This window comes from Orcinus orca, chromosome 2 (assembly GCF_937001465.1).
Source record: "Orcinus orca chromosome 2, mOrcOrc1.1, whole genome shotgun sequence".
NCBI classification, from domain to species: domain Eukaryota; kingdom Metazoa; phylum Chordata; class Mammalia; order Artiodactyla; family Delphinidae; genus Orcinus; species Orcinus orca.
Window position 1 is genome coordinate 167371601 of NC_064560.1, and position 22621 is coordinate 167394221.

General features: G+C 43.5%; 1 protein-coding gene across 2 annotated transcripts in view; it reads left to right on the forward strand.

The window, feature by feature from the left end:
- The window catches only part of ARG2 (arginase 2), a 27396-nt gene continuing 4775 nt past the window's right edge, over positions 1 to 22621 (forward strand). The window contains exons 1-4 of one of the 2 annotated variants that reach the window (XM_012531528.3): positions 1 to 213; positions 1132 to 1204; positions 19442 to 19619; positions 22056 to 22215. In XM_012531528.3, the coding sequence (XP_012386982.1) occupies positions 103 to 213; positions 1132 to 1204; positions 19442 to 19619; positions 22056 to 22215 (522 nt within the window). In that variant the 5' untranslated portion in view covers positions 1 to 102. Of the gene's footprint in view, positions 214 to 408; positions 508 to 1131; positions 1205 to 19441; positions 19620 to 22055; positions 22216 to 22621 lie in introns of those variants that run through there. The other variant, XM_049705297.1, reaches the window with a different exon arrangement.

The window sequence follows — 22621 nt, forward strand, 5'->3', positions numbered from 1 at the left end:
GCTCGCGCGCCGGTAGGTAACCACTGCAGGCTGCGGTGCTCACCCCAGGCGGCGAGCCGCACGTAGCAGCCTCTCGCTCGTCTACGTCCTGCGCTGCCTATCATGTCCCTGAGGTGCAGCCTCTCGCTTCTTCTCCGTACGCAAGCGCTCTCAGTCCCGAAGAAGTCCGTCCACTCCGTGGCTGTCATTGGAGCCCCATTTTCACGGGGACAGGTGAGAACTGGGACCTGGCACCTTGGTGCAGGATTCCCGCCCCCTCACCCCCCAACCCCCTCACCCAAGCCTGGAGAAATCGGGACCGGTGGGAAGAACGGGGAGGCGAGGAGAGGATGGGGAGAAACGAAGAGGGGATGAGGAGGTGGATTCCCGCGATTGGGCACCGGGGGAGCACGTGGGATTTTCCTCGGTAGAAGGAGGGAGGGGATGAGGGCACCCGGTTTGCCACGTGGGCAGGGGGCAGCAGGCTGGTGGGGTTCTTCGGCCTTACCCCCGAGGAGCGAGAAAGTGGTGGGTTCCGCTTGGGGTGATGGAGGAGAGGAAAGGAGGGAGAGGATTTCATGGAGGGGCTGGAAGAGGAGAAACCGACCAGAATCCCCGGTGGAAAATTGAGGGAGGAGAGGTTAAAGAGAGGGACCGAGGATTTAAGGCTCCAGGGTCCATTCTCAGAAAGAGAATTAACTGGAAAGGAAATTGGTGCTTGCCTCTCTAGCGGCAGGAAGACGGAAGGGGCTGTTGTGTTCTCTCTTCAATGAAAGAAGCCTGCAGTCGTGGAGAGGTCACTGGGGGAGAAGCTGGGGCTCGGCCCTGGCCTGCGACACTTACACCCAACAGCCAGATTCTGACTTGGCTCAGCCCCTTCCTCTATCTTGCCTCCACTTGCCCTTCCCACAACGAGGGGCTTGGAAGGTTGATCTGAATCCAGTGATTGTTGTTTCTCCTCCTTCCCTGCAAGTGTTTGAAATGACCAGACCTCAGGTGAAAAGAATAAAAGGAAGGGCTGATGCTGTCACAGGTTTTCAGAGGGATCTGCTGGGAACTAAGTATAGCATTGCAGACTTCTGTATTTTTGTGAGCTAAAGTGGTCTTATTTTCTAGTCATCTTCCCTCATATCTGTGTAATTTATCTTACAGAAAAGAAAAGGAGTGGAATATGGTCCCACTGCTGTAAGAGAAGCTGGTTTGATGAAAAGGCTCTCCGATTTGGGTAAGTGGCTGGATTTTAGAAGTCTGAGGGCTGGTAACACGCCAGTTCAGAGTCTTATTCCCTCATATCCAGGAACTGCACAGCGTCAGCTGTGTATCTGGAAAGCATTTCCCATCCTCCCTTGGATTCCACATGCAGCTTAAGATCTATGGAGGAGTCTCCAGGCAAAGTCTTCTTGCAATAAAGAGCCTGTGTGGAAGGCAAGGAGGCGGAGTGAGGCAGGGCCTGGAACAAGCTGCTAGTGACTGCGAAGTGCTGAGCATGCTGGCTCTCACTCCCACTGTGCAGTCAACCTTTCCCCAAAATTCTAGCTTTCCTAACTCAGTCAGAGGTGCTTATGATTCATCCGTCTAACCAGCTTCCTCTCTTCAAGTCATTCATTTCCTCCTTAGGTTTAAGAACTTTCTATTACTGTAAGCAGAGCCTTAGGTCCGTTTTCTCCAAACTTCCCTGATTATGAAAATCACTTGGTTTACTTGTGAGAAAGAGAGATTGCTAGGCTTCTCAGTGGATGAGTCTGGTTTATTGGCTCTGACGTAGGACCCAGACACGTGCATTTTCACAGGCACCCCAGGTAATCAAAAGTAACGTTGCAGTCTTGTAATCTGGACAGTACTCTAAACGTACAGAACCAGAGGTAAATCCAACCCAGAGATAAATGCCATTTATATAGTAAAGGAAAACCTTTTTAGTAACAGGGTACCAAATTCCAACACCCTTATGGTAGGAAGGTTCTTATATCTAACCCAAATGTTCCTAGCTGCTGTTCAAGTCCATTTCCTCTATTTTATTAGGGCCAGTCACATATCTCTTCTGGAGCTATAAAGTGCAAAAGGCATGGCAGTAGGGAACTATAGGTCCTGGAGATACTCATACAGAATCTAGGTGAACTACAAATCCCCTACCCGTGCTTGCTTTGAAACCTCCTCTGCTGATCATTGAGCCCATTCCAGGGGTGGGTTATCTCCCTCTAAAACAGGAATAATGAAGTCACCGTGTGTCTTCCGTACACCTCTGGTTACATATGGATGTGGTGTCTTGATTTGGATACTCAAACCTTTTCTGTTAAATAATAAAGAGACCCTACTGAAGAAGGAACTATAATTAATCACTTTAATAATTCTCCAAGTTTACCACCAAAGATGAGAGATAAGATTTACACTTAATGTGTCGCAGGTCACCTAATGGGAGGAAGTTGTCCCCCCTCCCCCCGCTTATAAATGAAGATACTGTCCCTTTAAATCAGCTGTACACATTGTTTTTAAAAGCATAATTTTACACTGAGGGAAAGCAATTTCTGCTAATCACTATTTTTTAATACCTGGTAATCCTGCAGCTCATCTGATAAACTGAGCCTGGCTTTGCTCAAATTGCCTGCTCATTGTTCTATTCTGTCTGAAGAGACTTCTGACTAGATTCAATTGTAGCCTCTTACACAGGGGACATTAATAGTATCCAGCCGAGGCTGCTGAATGAGGGGGAAGGGAACATTTATAAGCAGCTTCTCTTACTCATGCTTTGTACACCTCCTTTCCTGCCACAGCTCCTGGTATTTTTCCACTCCAACCTGGGGAAGCCATTCTCCCTAAAATTCCACTCCCTCAAATACTTCCTGTGTAAATCTCCAACCTAAAGTGATGATGAAGCTTCAGTTTATTTGGTCTCCCGTTTAATTTTTTTCAAATAGTTTTCGTTTTACAATTTATATCCTTACCCTGTAGCCGACTGGCAGTCCGGTATCACCAGCAGTCTGAAACAGAATCTCATTGCATGTTAATAAGATTGTTTCCAGCATGTGGTTTCGGCTAATCTCCAGACATACGTTGGAGAAAAATACCAAGAGAAGTTTCAGTTGCTCTATTCTGAAACAGCATAAGTGGCATGGGTCAAATTTCAAGGGAGAGAAGACCCATGGAAAGGTAGCTCATAAATCCCTTTGTTCCTTGCCTTCTGCTCTGATGTCACAGGCTGCTGGTGTTGCCATGGCATCAGTTATACTTCCTGTTCTCTTGAATGAATATATTTGCCTTTGTCTGGGTCCCCCCCCCCCCTCCGCCCGCCCCGGGCTTAGTAAGGACACTCAATGGTTCCTTTCTCAGGTAACCACTTATTTTAGTATACAAAGAGAGCCTGAGAAAAATGAAGAAGTAATTGCTCTGGCAAGGCTTAGGTGCAGTGCCTCTGCTCATGATTCTGGTTAGCTCTTATAGCCACGGTAATTTGCCTTTTTTTTTTTTTTTTTTTTGCGGTACGTGGGCCTCTCACTGCTGTGGCCTCTCCCGTTGCGGAGCACAGGCTCCGGACGCACAGGCTCAGCGGCCATGGCTCACGGCCCAGCCGCTCCGCGGCATGTGGGGTCTTCCCGGACCGGGGCACGAACCTGTATCCGCTGCATCGACAGGCGGACTCTCAACCACTGCGCCATCAGGGAAGCCCAATTTGCCCTTTTTTCTTCACAAGTAGGATGAGTGTTCTGTGGGTAACATAAACAGTTTGTCGTGTCTGTCATTGTAATTATGGTAATTTGACCCAGCTGTGGTACTGAAGCGGTGACGGCCTAAATGAACTGTATTCCCGTGACCAGCCAAGGGTCCTGGAGTTCAGGAAGACGTATGGGAGCTATTCTGGCTCCCCTCAACTAGGCTAGGGACATTTATTCTTCTGCTCCATTTGGTGCTCCATGAGAGAGCAGAGCAGGCAACTCTGGTTGAGACCCAAGAATCTGAGCTGCTTCAGCAAGAACCAACAGAAAGCCTGAGACAGTTTAAACATACAGGCATGAGAGCTGTTCATTTGGAACAGATTGATATGTGAGTGCAGGGGTCTGGATGTGCTTTCAGTGTTTGGTAGAGAACAGCAGCCGTCACAGATTCAGTTTTATGATAGTGATGCTTTAGCCTGGCTCCCATCCTACCATCACACTGAAACTACTCTGATCAAGCTCACTGATTGGTCAGCCTCTATTTTGCTGGACCTCTCTACTGCACAACTGACCACTTTATTCCTGAAATATTCCATTAGTCAGGACACTACTCTCTCCTGAGCCTCCTCTCTATTGCCTGGTCCTTCCTGGACTCCTTTTGGGGATCCTCCTCTTCTTCCCAGACCTCAAATGCTCATGTCCCCAGTGTTCCACCAGCTTTGTTCTAAGTAGCCTCATCTCACTGTCACAGATGTCTCAAACTCTACAGGTTCGAAACAAAATTCATTATCTTCTCCGTCAAATCTGCTTGTCTTGCTGTCTTCCCATTGTCTGTTTCACACTATCACTCATTATCTAGTTACTCAAGTCAAACTCCAAGACCATCAGAATTCTTTTGTCGTCCCTTTTGTTCCTTACTTCTGATCACAAAGTCTTGTTGACTTCTTTTCCTCCTTCTAAATGATTAGAGTCCTTTCCCGTAATGGCCCTGCTCTAGTTCTGTCCTTCTCGCACACAGATCTAATTTTCCAATAATGACTCTTGTCCCATTTTGCCTACCTCAGTTCATTCTTTACTGCCACCAGACTGATCTTTTTAAGACTATTTTTCTCCTTTGCTTAGTCTTTCCATGGCTTTTTACATGCATCCATGCTTCTCAGTCTTGTCATTCATATACCATCTTTGCTGACTTGCCATATTATTTATTTTGGTGTTGTTCTCTAAATTGGCTTTAAAGCTTTATACTTTTAAAATGTAGCCTGCCCCCACAGTAAACAATGAAATCTCAAGCTTGTGCTAGATGCATTTTTCTAATAAATTTTCATTTTACTAGTTTTACATTTTGGTATTTGACCCTCAACCACTGGTGGTATGTGTTCCACGCTTAACAACCAGTAAGACAGATCCTCTACAATTTGACCCTCTTTTACCTCTTTAGACTTCTCTCCATCCACATTCCACCTCATTTGTGTTGTAACTGGGGTTGTGGGCTCTTGACCTAGGCTCCACCAACAGAAACACCCACCCTAAACCTTGTCTTGACATTTTGGAAGAAGGGGCAATAAAGAGTTCATTCTGTGATGGGCAGTTGTGGCGGCAGTTCCAGCAGTAGCTTCTGTCCAGTGTCAGTGGGGTCAGCCATGCAAGCTGCAGTACTCCTTTTCCTAGTAGTGGAGGTGACAGCAGCAGTGGTATCGTCACTGGAGCAATCTGCAGTGTGACTTTTGGGGCCATATTCCTGGCAATGTGACCTTTAAACCACATTTTGATCCTCTTAAGATGATTCTGGGAGTTACCCAAATTGAAAAAACTGCTTTTCTTTAAATTAGCTAGAAAGGTTTCTGTTGCTTGCAGCTTAAAGTTCCTGACCGATAAATCAGTTTACAAATTCCAGTGAGAAATTACCATGTGGATTGGAATATGCAAAGCCCTCTCTCCCCAGGCCCTTGATGATAAATTCTTATTCTTTTGTTGGCTTTTTTTCCCCTAGTACTGACACAATCTTCTTGTATGTTAACACAGCTCATTAGGTTATGCTTTCTTTGGTCTTTAATCTAGGAGTATGTTTTAGTCCCTTTGGATTTTAGCAACTCCTTGTTCTCTTGGTGTTCTGATTTTTGAACTATCATGTTCCTTAACACAAATTCTGAAATAACAGCCTAAAACCTTTTTTTTTAAATTTTTTGGCCGCACCACATGGCACGTGGGATCTTTGTTCACTGACCAGGGATCAAACCCGCGCCCCCTACATTGGAAGCGCGGAGTCTTAACCACTGGATCGCCAGGGCAGTCCCAAGCCTAAAGCTTTAATTTAAAACATCTTCAAGTTCTAGGCATGCCTGACTATAGTAAACAGACCTACCTTAATGTGTTACTGTGACTTAATTTCACTTTCAATGTTCTATATCTTAAGCATGGTGGAGGTTACAGGACTACATATAACTGCCAAAACTCATTGCACTTAAAGCGTCAATATAAAGTATGCATTAAAGCTGTTTAAACATTTTCAGGTTTATTTTTTCTTAGCAGCTTTCAGTCACTAAAAACTACAACAAGTTCGTTGTTTGTATATATTCAAAAAATTTGAGCACTACTAAGCTTTAGGTACTAGGAATATAATAGTGAACAAAACAGAAATACCTGTTATGGAATTCTCATTCTAATGAGGGGTGGTTGGAAGCAGATATAAGTAAAACATACAGTATGTCAGATGTAATGAGCGCTATGGAATAAATGAAAGCAAGGGATGGGGGGATAGGGTAAGCATTGCAGATGTAGGTAGGAGGCCTCACTGAGGAAGGGGTCATGTAAGCAGACCCTTGGGAGGTAAGGAAAGGAACCATGTGCATATTTGGGAGAAAAGCATTTCAGGAAGAGGGTAAGTAAAGTGCAAAGACCCTGAGATAGAAAAGTGCCTGGAATGTTCAGGGAACAAAAAGCTGTTCCTGAGGTCTTGCCAGTGGTTGTCATGTGGGAAGGGAAGGGCCTTTCTACACTCTTATCTCCAGTTTTTCAAGAAAAGCCAGAAATCTGGGTTTTTACGGGAGATTTAAGAAAAATGTGATATTCATAAAATGGAGTATTGAGCCATAAAAAGGAATAAATTGCTAGTTCATGCTACAAAATGGATAAACTTTGAAAGCATTATACTGAGTGAAAGAACGCAGAAGACCACATATTGTATGAATCCATTTATATGAAATGTCCAGAATAGGCAAGTCCATATAGAAAGTGATCAGTGGTTCCCAGGGGCTGGGGGGAGACGGAATGGGGAGTGACCGCTAATGGGCACTGGTTTCTTTCCGGAGTGTGATAAAGCTTTTCTGGAATTAGTAATTTGCTAATGCCTTGGCAAAAGCATACATCACTGATGAACCTCAATATAGGTAAATCTATTATAGATGTTTTTGGGATTTGGCAAATTTCAATGTAACCATATCTTTCCTGCTTAGAAGAAGGCAGCAAAGAATTTAACTTACATCTTATATTTCAAAGTTGTTTGATATCTAACATTTACTATGTTCTAGGCACTATGCTAGGTTCTTGCTATTATGTGATTTTTTTTAAACAAAGTTTGGGATTATCCATGCATTTTATTATTATTTTTTAAATATTTGCTTATTTATTTGGTTGCACCGGGTCTTAGTTGCAGCAGGTGGGCTCCTAAGTTGCAGCTCAAGCGCTCCTTAGTTGGGGCTCACCGGCTCCTTAGTTGTGGCATGCAAACTCTTAGTTGTGGCATGCATGCGGGACCTAGTTCCCTGACCAGGGATCGAACCCTGGCCCCCTGCATTGGGAGCGTGGAGTCTTATCCACTGCACCACCAGGGAAGTCCCTATTATGTGATTCTTAAATCTTAAGAGCAAATTATGATACCCATTAGGATGGCTAGCATGAATAAAACCCCAAAATAACAAGTGTTGGTGAGGATATGGAGATATTGGAACCCTTGTGCACTGTTGGTGGGAACATAAAATCATACAGGTACTGTGGAAAACAGTGTGGAGTTTTCTCAAAGTTAAAAATAGTTACTAGATGATCTACAAATTCTACTCTGGGCATATATCCAAAAGAATTGAAAAATAGGGTTTCAAAGAGATATCTGTACACCCATATTCACAGCAGCATTATTCACAATAGCCAAAAGGTGTAAGCAACCCAAGCGTCCACTGATGGATGAATGGATAAGCAAAATGTGGTACAAACATACAATAGCATATCAGCCTTAAAAAGGAAAATGACATATGCTGTAACATTGTGACCCTTGAGAACATTATGTTAAGGGATATAAGCCAGTTGCAAAAAGACATACTGTATGATTCCACTTATGAGGTACCTAGATTAGTCAAATTCATAGGGACAAAGTAGAATGGTGGTTCAGGGACTGGGGGAAGAGGAATGGAGAGAGATGGTTTAATGGGTAAAGAATTTCAGTTTTGCAAGAAAGTGTTCTGGAGATGGACGGTGGTGATGGTTATGCAACAATGTGAATGTACTTAATACCACCTCATGGTTAAGATGGTTATTTTTATGTGTATTTTACCACAATTTAAAATTAAAAAGGAAACACTTAAAAATAAGTTAGAATAGAATATTCTAAGAACAAGGAAGGTCACTTGAGGTTGTAACTTCTTAGGGACATAATGCTGTAGGCTTGAAAATTTTTTTCAGCTTGTTATTTAGCACATTGTTCTATAAAAGCTGAGAATGGAAAAAAGTAAAGTATGGCCTGAAGTTCATACAGTCAGCAGTAGAAGTAGTTGAGAACCTCATTTCTTACCATATACAATCTAGCCCCTCAATTGGTGCAGTCAGCTGCCTTCTCAGCTCTTACCATGGTTGAAGAAACTGAGTGGCACCATCATAAAGGTACGGTCTCCAACTTCTTCCAAAAATCCTGTTTCTCATGATGGCTATTTCAAATCTGTACCCATAATCATTCTGTTTTTCCAACTCAGGTATGAACTCCCTAACTTCTAGCTCTTCTCCCCATCATCCTCCAATGAGTTGTATCGACAAAGATACTATTACACTGTCCTCAGAGGATGAGGTATCCAGTCCTTCCTGTATTAGGTAGGTACAATTGCACGTGATAAGAGCCCCAGATAAGCGGTTTAAGAAAAATAGTTCACTCTCTAGGAAATAGTCTAGAGAGAAGTCCAGAACTGGTTTGGAGGCTCAGTTCATTGAAGTTCAGTTCCTAGATTCTTATCTTGCTGCACTACCAGCAAGGCCTCTATCTAATGGTCCCAGATGGCTGTGGCCTCATTTCTGGCAGCAGGATGGGAAAATAAACCGACAAGCGGGCTAAGGGAGAACTTGTGCTTTCCCTTAAGGAAAGTTCCCGGGACACTGCTGCAGGATACCTCTGCTTATCCTTTTGGCTTCGGTGGGTCACATGGCCACAGCTAGTTGGAAGGGAAGACGGTGAGTTTAGTCTCTTCTAAGGGGTCGTGCCCCAGCTAAAATCCTCTGTGGAGGAAGGGAAGAGCAGATATCGGACACGTGGTTGTCAGCCACACCATCTCCCTGTGCTCTAGATCCCATCCCTTCCTGGCTCCCGAGGGTTCTTGTTCCAGCACTGAGCCCTTCTCTCCCCTTGTTTCTCAGCGTCTCTCTACTAACCTGTCCCTTCAGTAAGTAAGTGCAAATCTTGCCCACCTCCCATCCCCCTCTGCCGTATGTAGCCTTCTAGCTCTTGTCCAGTTATTTTGTTTCTCTTCAGAAACAAAATAACTGGCTTCCCCACTGCCTTTTCACGGGGTCAACTTGCTATAATCAGGGGTCCTGGGCCATCATTGCAATGAAACTGGTTTTGCTGAGGTCTCTGACCTCCTACTTTTTAATATGGTGGACCCTGCAACATTCACTTTCGACACTATTAACCATCTTATCTTATTGAAACTGCCACCACTCTCTTCTGATTTTAACTCCTCGGGTTCCTTTGCTAGACCCTCTACTGCCTACGCCTTACATTTTAGTATTCCTCAGGGTTCTGTCCTTGACCCTCTACTTTATGCTGCCTCAGTTGGCCATTTGTCCATTTCCACGGCCTTCCTGTGACCTGTGTGCTGATGCCTCCAGAGCTTTATCTCCAGCACTTATTCCCCCTCCCTCCCAGCTCCAAACCTGTATACCAGCTGGCTTCCATGTATCTTCTTAACTTTTTATTACAGGAGTGTTCAAACATAAGAAAAGTAGAGATGGTAACATAATGAATTTGAGAGCTATCACCTAGCATCAATTATCTGTACCTGGCAAGGTTTCTCACCCCACCTCCATACCTTTTGAAGCAAATCACAGACATCATTTTGTTTCATCTGCAGATATTTCATTATATGTCTTCAAAATACGAGAATGCTTTAAAACTTAACTACAATACCGTTATCACACCTAAAATAAATTAATATCAAATACCAGTATTGGGAAATATAATTTTAAAAAATCTCCCATCTGAGAACCTATCCACAAAGGTGGTAGAGAAGGAAAAACAGTTTATTATTGAATAAGCATTAAATCGGGTGATCTGATAAAAGACTGCAAAGACAAATCTTACTCTTTTCTATAGCCAAGCAGGTGCAACGCAATCCATGTTTTCAAGATTAATAACTAGTCCTCCAGTTAGAGGACTTTGATAGTTGACCTTTTGTCACATGTAGCTCATCCTAACTTTATCATGGAAATTGGAGTGATTACCGGTTAGCTGACTGGCTTTATCTGGAGGGGAAACAAACTTCGCCTATCTTAAAGCGGGGAGGTAGTTTTTTGGCAAATTGAAGCAAGGGGCCAACCACTCATACCCATAGAACTGGGAGGTTGGGGACCTAGATGTTTGTATTTCAAAAAGTGGTTCCCAAGTCCTTGAGGAAACATTCCTGGGTTGTGAGGCCTATTTAGTCATTATAAAGATTACATACATGTGAAAAGGACAGAGAAAGAAATTCTGAAACACAAGGGAGGAGAGAAGTTTTTACCCTTATTTTCAACAGAGATAATTAAGTCTATTTTCAACTTGTATCTGCCCTTACACCAGTTAATGTTCACATTGCCCGACTGATTTACACTTTTTGTGTTTATTTTTTTACAGTTTGAGTTTGGATCCAAATAAGGTCTGTATTGTTATCTCGTAATTCCTTTATAAGTCCTTCCTGTTTTCTTCCTTCTTCCTTGCAGTTGATCTGTAGCGGAAACTAGGTCATTTGTCTGTAGAATCTCTCAGCTTGTATTTTGCAGATCACATCCCTGTGGCATCCTGTGACATATTCTTTGTCCTCTGTATTTCCTTTCTACTGGTTATTGGATCTAGATCCTTGGTCAGATTCAGGTCCAGTTTTTTTTTTCTGGCAGTTCTGCTTCATAGGTGGTGGTGTACACTTCCATCAGAAGTGATGTCATCAGCCATTGAACACTGCCTAGATCTGAGCCATTAACTTGTTTCCACGTATTATCAACAGGATAGTCTCTAACGCCCCAATATCACAGTATCCAAAACTGAACTTACCATCATCTCCACTCCCTTCTCCTGTGGTTTCTCATCTCTGATGGTAGCAGAGCCAGAAAGCTGGAGGGCAAAGATTTTCTCTCTCCTCCACACCCCTCTAAGTATTGCTGGAATCTTGTCAGTTCTGTCTGTCTTGTCTTTACAGCCCCTCTGGGAGCTGCTCTTCTGCAGGCCAGGCCATTTTCCAGAGGCCACCAGATCACTAGATTAACAGTGCAGATTCTTTTTTTTTTTTCAGATTTTTTTTTTTTTTTTGGCTGTGTTGGGTCTTCATTGCTTCGCACGGGCTTTTCTCTACTTGCGGCGAGTAGGGTCTTCTCTTCGTTGTGGTGCGCAGGCTACTTATTGCAGTGGGTTCTTGTTTTGGAGCACGGGTTCTAGGTGTGCGGGCTTCAGTAGTTGCAGCACGCCGGCTCAGTAGTTGTGGCACGCAGGATAGTGCAGATTTGATTTGTCACCTCCTGACCTGAACCTTAGTAGCTCCCTGCTGCATTTAGGACCTGGGCCCTGCCCCTTCCTCCTTCCTCATCTCTCTGCAGTCCTCCTGGATGGACCCTGGGCATTGTTCTGTAGGGCTGAAGGTGTTATGTGCTTCTGCTTGGCAAGCCTTTCCCCTTTCATTCCTGGCTAAAACCTTCAGGATTCAGGTACTGATGCTTCTGAGAAGTCCCCTTGGCTCATCCTGGGTCTGAGTCAGCACCTTTCCCTGTTCCCATCACACCCTGTGCACAGTTGCATCTTCGCAGTTTGCACCGGCCTGTGCTTTCCCTGCCTGTCTTCTGACGAGGCTGTGAGCTTCCTGAAGGCTGCAACCAGGTGCACAGTCAGCACACAGTTAGCTTTTGTTGAAGGACGAAATGGGGCAAAGCATCCAGGCTTTCTCCTGGAACTTCATTCACATCGTGATCCGTGGGATTTTCCCGGATCACTATTTCCTTACTCTCAAAATGGTTTGTTCCTCAGAAGCCCCCTGGTTTCCCAGATTTTAAAAATGTTTAAATTGAATAACTGTCATATATCAAATTTTAAACTCTTACAAGGTATTGGGCTACCAGTTGATGAATTTAGTCAAGCTAAATGTTGGTAAGTGGCAATGGCTAGTTTTTGCCTCCTTTTTTGAAACATACTTATTCCAGGACCTAAGTAGCTAATGATGACTGCTTCAAGCCTCTAGTTGCTTTAGAAAGGAGTGGCGTTACTCCTTTAATATCCAAAATAGCACATTCAGAGGCCTAGAACCTAAGGGGATTACTGTGGTTGGTTTAAATAATTTAATCCTTGAATAAACTTACTTGTCCCTATTAATGACCAAGCTCTCTCTTTTTTTTAAAATAAGTTTATTTATTTATATTTTTGGCTACATTGGGTCTTCGTTGCTGTGCGTGGGCTTTCTCTAGCTGAAGCGAGCGGGGGCTACTCTTCGTTGTGGTGCGGGGGCTTCTCTTGTTGCGGAGCACAGGCTCTAGGCTCGCGGGCTTCAGCAGTTGTGGCATTTGGGCTCAGTAGTTGTGGCTCACGGGCTTTAGAGCGCAGGCTCAGTAGTTGTGGTGCACGGGCTTAGTTGCTCCGTGGCATGTGGGATCTTCCTGGACCAGGGCTCGAACCCGTGTCCCCTGCATTGGCAGGCAGGTTCTTAACCACTGCGCCACCAGGGAAGTCCCCCAAGCTCTCTTAATAATGAGGGTGTATTCCTATAATAGGTGTGGTAATGCTAGTATCTGAAGAGAAGAAAGCATCTTTTTGGCCCCCTCCTCTACCCCAAGAAGCCAGAACCACAGAATAGGAAAAGAAGTAGAAAATACCTTCCTGTGTGACCTGAGAACTGAGTCACAGCAGGGTGTGGCATTGTGGTTAGGGCTTTCAGAGAATTGGTGTTCCAGTGAAATTGGCCATGCCTTTATATTCTTTTACAGGGAAGGTAGAAAATTTGAACTGTGTGTGACAGCTGGGCTCCTTAGGAGCCCTTTCGATGAGAAATCAGTGGGCCTGTGTACGTTTGCTACTTCTCACCAAAAACTCTTGTTCTTATCCAAATGACATAGTCGTATTGTAAACAAGTTTTGGGAAGTCTTAGATTACACCATCTATTGCAAAGAAAAGGGTAGGGTGGGGAGAAAAACCACAAAGATGCCTCATCTAGTTGAACTAATAACGTAACCCCTAGCATGTGTAGGCTTTTCCTTGTTATCTCATTTCAATCCTTGTAACGACTGTGTGAGGTGGGACAAACTTCGAGACTGAACTTGGTTGGTAATCTTGACTCTTCTGGGAAGTTAGGGGCCAAAGGACAGGATTCTTTCCTTCGTGTCTGTTGTGGCCACTTGACCCACTGTGGCCACCTCATCTCCTGTGCGCTCTGCTTTCAGCCTGGAGTAGCGTGGAATGTGGTCTGTCTGGTTTGTTGAGGTCCCTTGTGAAACTCACCAGGATGCTAGCACAGGTATGGGGCAGGGAGCTACACATGTGGACTGGTTAACTGGCAGAGCTGTAGTCACTAGCCCTTTAAATCCTTTCTGGAACAAGTTGGAGCATCAAGAATTTAAAGAAGAAAGATCCCATATTCTAAAAAGCAGTACGTTAGCCCCAGGGATTGTTGCTGTCTCTTCCCATGGTTAGATACTGGAGTAGCTTGAAGTTTTGTCAGCATGTTAACAACAGATTTTTTTTCTCAGAGAAGCTTAACAGTCTTGTTCTGCACGAGGGAAAGTGGTTCTGTCGCAGTGACCCGTGAAGCCAGAGGAACCCTCCTCTTACCTCTGCCCCTGCTTGTGCTGGAACCAGGCTGTCAGGGTGCCGTCAGCTGACAGTCTGCCCAAGAAAGCCTGAGTTGGCTCACCATGGTCTTGGAGGTGCTTGGAGGGTTGACATGAGTTGGGTTCAGAGGGGCATACATTACTAAGCCTATCCTCAGCAAGTGGTACACTGTTCTTCTTCGACAAGTTAAGATGTGGCTGGAGAACCAACTAGCAGGAAACATAACTGGTGTTGCAAGTCATCTCAGTTACATGTCTTGAGCCAAACTTTTGGGTTTGTTTTGTATTGGGATTTTTTACTCAAGGATCACATTCACGCAAAGGCATCTATTAACATCACATCTGTATCAGCTGATCTTGAGGTAAACTCCGACAGATGTTAGATGGCCATGTCTGAAGTGACTGGCCTGGATGCCCGGGGTCACCTTCCATCCTTGAGCCCCTAGTGCCACTGTCCTTGGTCTTCCTCATCCATGGTCTTCACTGCCTCTGAGAACACCTCCTGTTGAACAGGAGAACAGAGTGGGGAGGAAGCGAGTGTCGAGAGGGTTGGTTGGAGCAGTCTTATGAGGGGCTTTGAAGAAGTGAACTAGAACAAATAGGTATACTTGTGTGATATGATTTCTTTCCCTAAAGCACCAAACTTATTTTGGAGGCTGGGTCTAAGGAAGCAAAGAGCTGATTCTTAGATACCCCAGGACACATGGTTCTTGAGGTTGTACAGCCTCTGGGAGTTAAATGCACTAAACAAAATTCAGACCCCTGCATTTTATTGGTGGTAGCCAAATGAGTTTACCTTATATAACAGTCTCTTCAAAGGTTATTACCCAAATCACATTTTAGGGATAAGAGAAATTCTGCCTACTTCAAATGACCTGAATTAACTGGCATTCCTTTCCTAGCTTACAGTAACACTGCAATTGTTTTCAGTAGGCTGGTCTTCCAGGTACAACTTTGAGGTTCTAAGAGTTAGCAGATGCCATCCTTTAAAATACTGGGAACTCCCTTTCTGTGGGATGAAATCTGCTGTGTACAATATTTGAGTCTATAACTTTAAGACCCACCAGTGTTCTCTCAGCACCAAATGAGAACTCAGAGTCTTTGTTTTTCTGCATGTTTCACTGACTTGTTATTCCTGAAGTATCATAAACATTCATCCTATTCAAGGACAGTTCGAAAAACTGTACACTAATAGACTCTTAGATTTTCTCCAAGTCTAATATTCTGCCAGTGAGCTACCTGTGGCTTGGCAGACACGCCCGTGTGTCAGCCCACCTCAAAACCCACCTCTCTTGACTTGTTGGGAGGCTTGGGAGCAGCTGGAGCTACCGGTAAGTGGAAGTCAGAGCAGCAGAGAGAATGCGCTACCCTTATGCTATCAAAATGCCTGCTCACTCATTCTTTCGTGAGTCTCTAACCAAAGGAGGATTCAGGCTTGCTCTAAACAGTTGGAGCTATTTAACTTTGCTGAATTTCTTCCTCCAAAGTATGTGGATAATCATACCAGCAGAGGAAGTAAGGATTAGTAGCTATTGTAAAGCATCTAGCTAGCACTGTGTGGTGTGTGGAGAAAGACAGGTTTGTTCCTTTTCCTTCTTTCCTGTCACTGACTTCTTTCAAGGATTCACTGGTGATGAGGGCCCTGAAATAGAAGTGCTGTCCACAGACACTGCTAACGTCAGATAGGGCTGTTTGGATTTCTTCCGGTTGCATCATTCTGTGGATGCACTTGTGTTCTTGTTCCACTCCAGTGGAACCTGGGAGGTTTATCAAGGCCAAAAGTAACAACCGGGCCTAAAAGATCAGAGTAGTAGTCAGTGTATTTTTATTACCAGCACGGGGGAGAGAAGCAGTGAGGTGGTACCAGTGTATGCAGAGCTTGACTTTTTCCCACTGCAATGAAAAATGAGAGCCCTTTCCAGTCGGTTCCAAATGTGTTTGATATGAGAGCTTCCTTGGAAGTTTCAGGTTTATTTCATCCTACAATGCCTTCTGAAAGAGGAAAGAGCAGCAATGAAATATTATGTCTCATCTGATTTAGACTTGCAGATGAGTTGACCTGAAGCACCGGAAGTCTGAGAAAGGGACAGCTCTCTCCAGTATGATAGATATTCCATGTTATAATATTTGCTTTTTTCACTATTATTCCAAGATTCTTTAAAATTAGTGAGACCATTTACCTTTTGAACTAGAAGAACTTGCCATTGTACTCTGCTAAGGTAATTGCTTTATCATTACTCAGTTCATCCTTCTCTTAACAAAAAATTAACCTCCCATCAGCCTCTCTACTCCTCAAACACTGGCCTACGGGTCATAATTCATGTTCCTTATAACCTCCTTTCACTCCTTTAGCACTCACTCATTGTCCCTAGTCCTTACCAGGAATTTAATGTGGAAATCAAAGAGCAGAGGTGGGAGTCATATAAGGTGGGCCACTCAGGGCCTCTCAAGGTATTGATCCCTTCAGGGGGTCTGGCCCTCAGCTCTGTGGGTCCAGGAACAGAAGTCTTGAAGTGTGCAGAGTTTATCAGGCTTTCAGACCCAGAGACTCGTGCTAACCATGATGTATAAGCCCAAATGCCCGTGCGTAGTTTCAGTGAGCAAGAGACCTTCTGGCATCCACTGTCAGGAAGCCCTCTTGCTGGTATGAGGGCAACTGAGAAACTAAGTGAATACGCAGAAGGCTGTTTGGTGAGCAAGGAGTTGGAACCCACCATCCAGGCTGTGAATTAAGCTGGTGATTCACTCCACAGAGTTATATGTTTAATGACCAAAATACCTTTATGAAATTCAGTCTCTCTTCCATGGCGAGTGTTGCTGTAAGACTATCAAATTCTCTTAAGTTCCTTTTTTAAGCTTTCTGCAGCTTTATTCTGATAAGTAAATAATAGCCCAGTTTGTACTGTTTTCTGTCATACTTATCTAAGTCTACATCCTAGATTCCATGACTGGACTTAGTGTTCCCCAAGTTCTACCATTCAACCGCCAGGATGATCACTTTAATTTGCATGTATTTCTTATTGGTCATGGAAGGATTAAATTAGTCTTCAAAAATTAATATTAACATTATTATTCAATTAGATTATAAACCTTTTCTAATTATACACCTAATATAAAACGCCAGTCAAGCCACGGCATCTTGCACCTAGAGATGCTGAGATAAACATGGATATGGAAGTTAAGACATCAAGTACAGGCACTGCCATTCAAATCTGTCCAGCTCAAGACTGTGTCGCAACAATGGCAAGACCTGATATTGACTTGAAAGTTAAAGCTTCATTTCTCTTAAATCTAAAGTGTCCTTCCATATTTCAAGATTTAGTAAAATACATTGTGATGTTACTCGTGGCTTTTTTCTTTTTAAAAGATTTTAAGAAGATTTTTATAGATGTTTTATTTATTTTTTCTCTTGGTTCTCAATGTCTTTGGCCTGTTTTCATATTCTTCTACCTTCAGCACCTTTCCTTCTTATTTAGTCATACAGATCTTGGTGGTGATCCCTCGGTTGGGATTATCTTCCAGGCCATTGCTTCTCAAATCTCTACATTCTCTCATAAGTTTGGCTTTGGATTGAGTTTGGGTTCAAGAGGTAAAGCTCAAACTGTACAATTTATATTCAAGATTGGTCTGTGCTAGTCTTAATACAAATCTTTAATACAAGTCTCTGCAAACATTCAGATGTCTATACTGTGACCACTTGCCCCTCCCCTCAACATACCTGGATTGTAGTTTGAGAAACAGGCCCATAAGAATACAATCTATGCTAACGTTCTGTTTGCGCAAATCCTTTGGTAGTGTTGGATTACTTAGTCCTCACCCTAAATCCAACCAATTTATTGATATAAGTGGTTAAGATTGAAAGACTGGTACTTACACTAAAGATTAACATGTAGTGACTAATGTCATAATTTGCTGGAATATGTGAACCCCGGGTGGGAAAATATTACAGCTTACTGTCAGAATATACCACTAGTTCATTCTGTTTGTTTGCTTCAAAGAGAAGTCTGTGCCTTTACTGGCCAAACAGGCTACTCAAGGTGGATGAAGCAGGAGGAGTGGGTGGCTCTGTGCTTCATAGGCGTGTAGGTGATAGAGAACTCGCCCAGGTAGTGGCCAATAATCTTGGGCTTGGTTTCCACCTGGGTGAAGGTCTTGCACGCCCACCATCTGGGCAGGATGATCTTCAGCACCTACAGCTTCTCTGTGGGCCGTGCCCCCAGGCTGGCCCTGCCCAGGTGCTTCTGCCACAGCCGCAGGGCACTGTGCAGCTGTGTCACTGTGTCAACAGGTCCAGTGCCTGGTCTAGGTGCTCACCAAAGTGGATGAACTTGCAGAAGGTCCACTGCTGCTTCTGCTCCACTTCTGCCACCTTGTTGGCTCCTTGGAGAGGACTCTTTTTTTTTTTTTTAATTTTATTTATTTAGGCTGCACCAGGTCTTAGTTGCAGCACGCGGGATTATCGCTGTGGCACATGGACTCCTTATTTGCGGCATGCATGCAGAATCTAGTTCCCCCACCTGGGATCGAACCCGGTCCCTCTGCATTGGGAGTGCGGAGTCTTACCCAGTGGACCACCAGGGAAGTACCTTGGAGAGGACTCTTTAGTTCTTAAAAGTGTCAGAATCAAGAGAGAATCGTTGAGATACAAACTGCAGAGTCAAGAATACACACTTTGTGGCAGACAGCCTGAATTTGGATCCTGATTCTGGCACCTAGCAACTGTGTGACCTTGGGACCTTGCTTCAGTTCCCTCAGCTACAGAATGGCATACTGTAGCTGCCTAATAGGATTGTTGTGAGTCTTAAGAATTTCTGTTGAGCAGTTGGAACAGTGTTTGGGATCTTGTAAGTAATAACTGTTAAAGCATCCTAAAATTAAGAAATATTTAGGTCCTCAGATTGGCCTTTTTTTTTTTTGTTTTTGGTTTTGTTTTGCGGTACGCGGGCCTCTCACTGTTGTGGCCTCTCCCGTCGCGGAGCACAGGCTCCGGACGCGCAGGCTCAGCGGCCATGGCTCACGGGCCCAGCCGCTCCGCGGCATGTGGGATCCTCCTGGACCGGGGCACGAACCTGTGTCCCCTGCATCGGCAGGCGGACCCTCAACCACTGCGCCACCAGGGAAGCCCTGGCCTTTTATTTAAAAAAAAAAGTTTGTAATGTGAAAATTCCTAAGTATGTTTCTTTGTCCTAAATTAACAATACTTAATTTTCTTAAAATCCTGCCAGTTCCTCTCGGTATTTTATTTTCACTCTGTAACTCAGGGATATCTGAGGTCTTACAAATCGCTACCAGTTTTGTGATTGTTAGGTTAAGTTAGTGAACATTTCTGGGCTTTACTTTCTAAAACCCAGCTTCTTTATCTGCAAAATGGTGTTCCTAACAGGATCTACCCCACAGGATTGCTGGGAGGACTGGGAGGATCCTGCCACTGTCATGTGACGTTTTGAGTTACCATGGCAATAAGTATGATGTGTACTTTGTCACAGTTATTATTTGTGGCCCAGGCCAGTAAGAGCTGTAATAACATATATTATAATTAATCTTGTCACCCCTGTTTCTAGGCTGCCACCTTAAAGACTTCGGAGACTTGAGTTTTACCCCAGTTCCCAAAGATGATCTCTATAATAACTTGATAGTGAATCCTCGCTCAGTGGGCCTTGCCAACCAGGAACTAGCAGAGGTGGTTAGTAGAGCAGTGTCAGGTGGCTACAGCTGTGTCACCGTGGGAGGAGACCACAGGTAAGCTGGGAGCCAGGGGTGGTGGAGGGGCTGGATTGCATCAGCCCATCAATTAGCTTCTTTGTCTCACTTTCCTCATTTAGAGTAAAATACCCTTTCGAATTTTTAGGGTATAACGTGCATAGTATTTTCATGTCTAAGATCATGAACCACTGGAGAAAATATCACGTAGTATAAGTTCAGAGTTAAACTAAGCAAAGTTTTTAGACAGTATGTTTCATGCTTATTTCTTGGAAAGCTTTCTTAAAACTGTCTCATGACTTTCATTTTGGTTATTTAGGAGAATTGGAGGGATCTATTGATAGGCTGAATTGGGGCTTTTTTTTTTTTAAAGCATTTCTGCTAATAGGTTTGTTAGAAATGCCCCACTTGGCATGTGAATACATTCTCTACCCTGCACAGTATTGTATTAGCCTCCCTAGGTGGCTAATACATTAGATCCTTCCTCTCAGTGAAATCAGCATGCACTTTATCTATCGAGCACTGTTCTGATGAGTTCTCAAGCAGTGCTAAGGATTATGGGAAACTTGTGATCTATTAGGATTAAATGAAATAAATACACATGGAATGAAAAAAATATTGAATCCTACATCTCAGAAGGAAGAGATCAGTCTAGGCTAGAGTAGTCAGATTTCACAGCTAAGTGTGATTTGAGCTAAGTTATGAAGATTTTTTTGGTAGAAAGAAAAATGGCATTGAAACACTAGGAATATCAAGCACTTCATACATATTCTCAGTTAATCCTCAAAATAATGCAATGAGGCAGATACAATTTTATCTAATTCACTGCTGGGTACACTGAGGGACAGAGGTTAGATAACTTACCCAAGGTCTTAGGGCCAGGAAGTAGCAGAGCTGGGATTCAAGTCCATTGTGACCTCTATGGGCAATTAAATTTTCTTTTGAGATCTAATCTAGCAACTTCCCCCGAGGTACTCACAGAGCTTCTCAGATCACTTAATGGAACTGCAAATGCAGGTAGATTCCTCATCAAGAATAAAATTTTAAGTAGAATAAGAAAGTCAGTCACAGGTTCTCTACTGAAACTGATTAAATAACCCAAGGGTGGATCTCTTGTCTCTTAGCTCAGTGCTCAAAGTTCATTCATTGGCTCTCTTCTGGTCAGCATACTATTTGGGGACTGCTTATTACTGTAATTATCATAATCCTTGCTTTTCCTTTTGTTTCTGTCTAGATTGCAGCTCTATCACTGCTCCCTGTTTCCTGTTCAGTGCTAAAACCTAGGCTGTCTGGAAGATTCTAGAAAGGAAGGGATGTGTGAATAACCTGAACAGCTGTTGAATATTTTAAAGGAAGAGGCATTTTTAGGTCACTCAGCTCCCTTTAATAGTACAACATTCACTACTGCTTTAATCGTCAAACCAACTCTGACTTAAACAGGCTAAGATTATTATCCCTATCTTCTAGAAAGGGAAACTGCAGTCTAGATAGATAGTCTTGCCCTATTTCACACATTTCTTCCTAGAAAGACCCCCAATATTCGGACTTAATCCAGTGCTTTTAGCGCCAGACCATGCTATCTCTCGAAAAGGTCCTATGTGGGACATGGAGCTTAAAATGCTACCTCAGGCTGTACTGATCAAGAAAGATGACTGTAGTTAGTTCCTAAGATGCTTAAGCTGCATTTCTCATCTATGTCAAATTCTTTGCTTCCTAGGAAGCTTGGGCAGCTTTCCAAGCACAATTTCAAAAGCTATATTCCTACAGGTCAGACAAGGACAGTTGGCTAATGCAAGCGGAGATCAAGGACAAAGCAAAAACCAGAAACACTTAATGATATTTGCATGCCATGCTAATGTATATAAGATAACATGGAAATAAACTTCTACTTTATTCAGTCATCTAATGAGGTCTTTAATTGGGTTGCCCTGTTAACTTTGATGTCTTTAAAAACTTTGACTTCTTGTTTTAGGAAATATCACATAATCTTTCTAAACAGCTGTAATACTAATTTTTATCCTTAACAAGTTAATATAACTGATTCTTTAAAAGTAATTAGATCTCCCTGGTCTCTCAAAAGGTATTAAGTAGTATTAGTGAGTTGTTACATACAGCCCATAGCATTTAACAGGATTTCATCTGTTGAACAAATATTTTGGGTCCTTTTCTGGGCCAAGGCTAATGGATCCAATTAAAGGGATTTGGGGGCAGCAATGACACCTGTCACACTACAAGGATAACCAGTTGTCAGCTTTGAATCTTTAGAGCCTTCCATTTCTCCCTGTCTCTCTCTCTCTCTCTCAAGTCTCATCTTTGGGAACACAGTCCCAGGGACTCTATCTCATCCAAATCCAGCCTCAATCTAGGGCCTTGACTTTGCCCTGAGGACAAAGTGTGAGCTGTGCTGGCTGAAGATATTTGTTAGTGATGCTTGCCAAGCAGAAGGCCTTTAATATCACTGTTTGTTCTTTGCAGCCTGGCAATCGGTACCATTAGTGGGCACGCCCGGCACTGCCCAGACCTTTGTGTGATCTGGGTTGATGCCCATGCTGACATCAATACACCCCTCACCACTTCATCTGGAAATCTCCACGGACAGCCAGTTTCATTTCTCCTCAAAGAACTACAGGACAAGGTTAGTGGGCTGAAATGAAGAGAACGTTGAACAGCTTGCAAGGGTTATACTGGGGCTTTGAGAGTCTAGTTCAGTAACATTTCTGTGAAGGATGGGTTTATGGTGGCTGTAGTAATGCTTACCACTCCTTCATTTGTTCATCAAACATTATTTTGGACCAGACAGTCTAGATGCTGGAGGCATAAAGATGACTAGGACATGGTCCCTGCTCTTAGGGGGGATCATAATCTCATAATAAAGGAATGTGGTGAGTGGGTAGTAACTCTAGTGGTCTGATACACTTACAGCCGGAAGACTTCTTGGTAAGAACCTCCTAGGCCTCATTCTCAGACCCACTGGTCTAGAAGACAAGTAAAACCATGATTACGTCTAGGTAATCTTTTCCCAGGCTGTTCAGAAGACATGG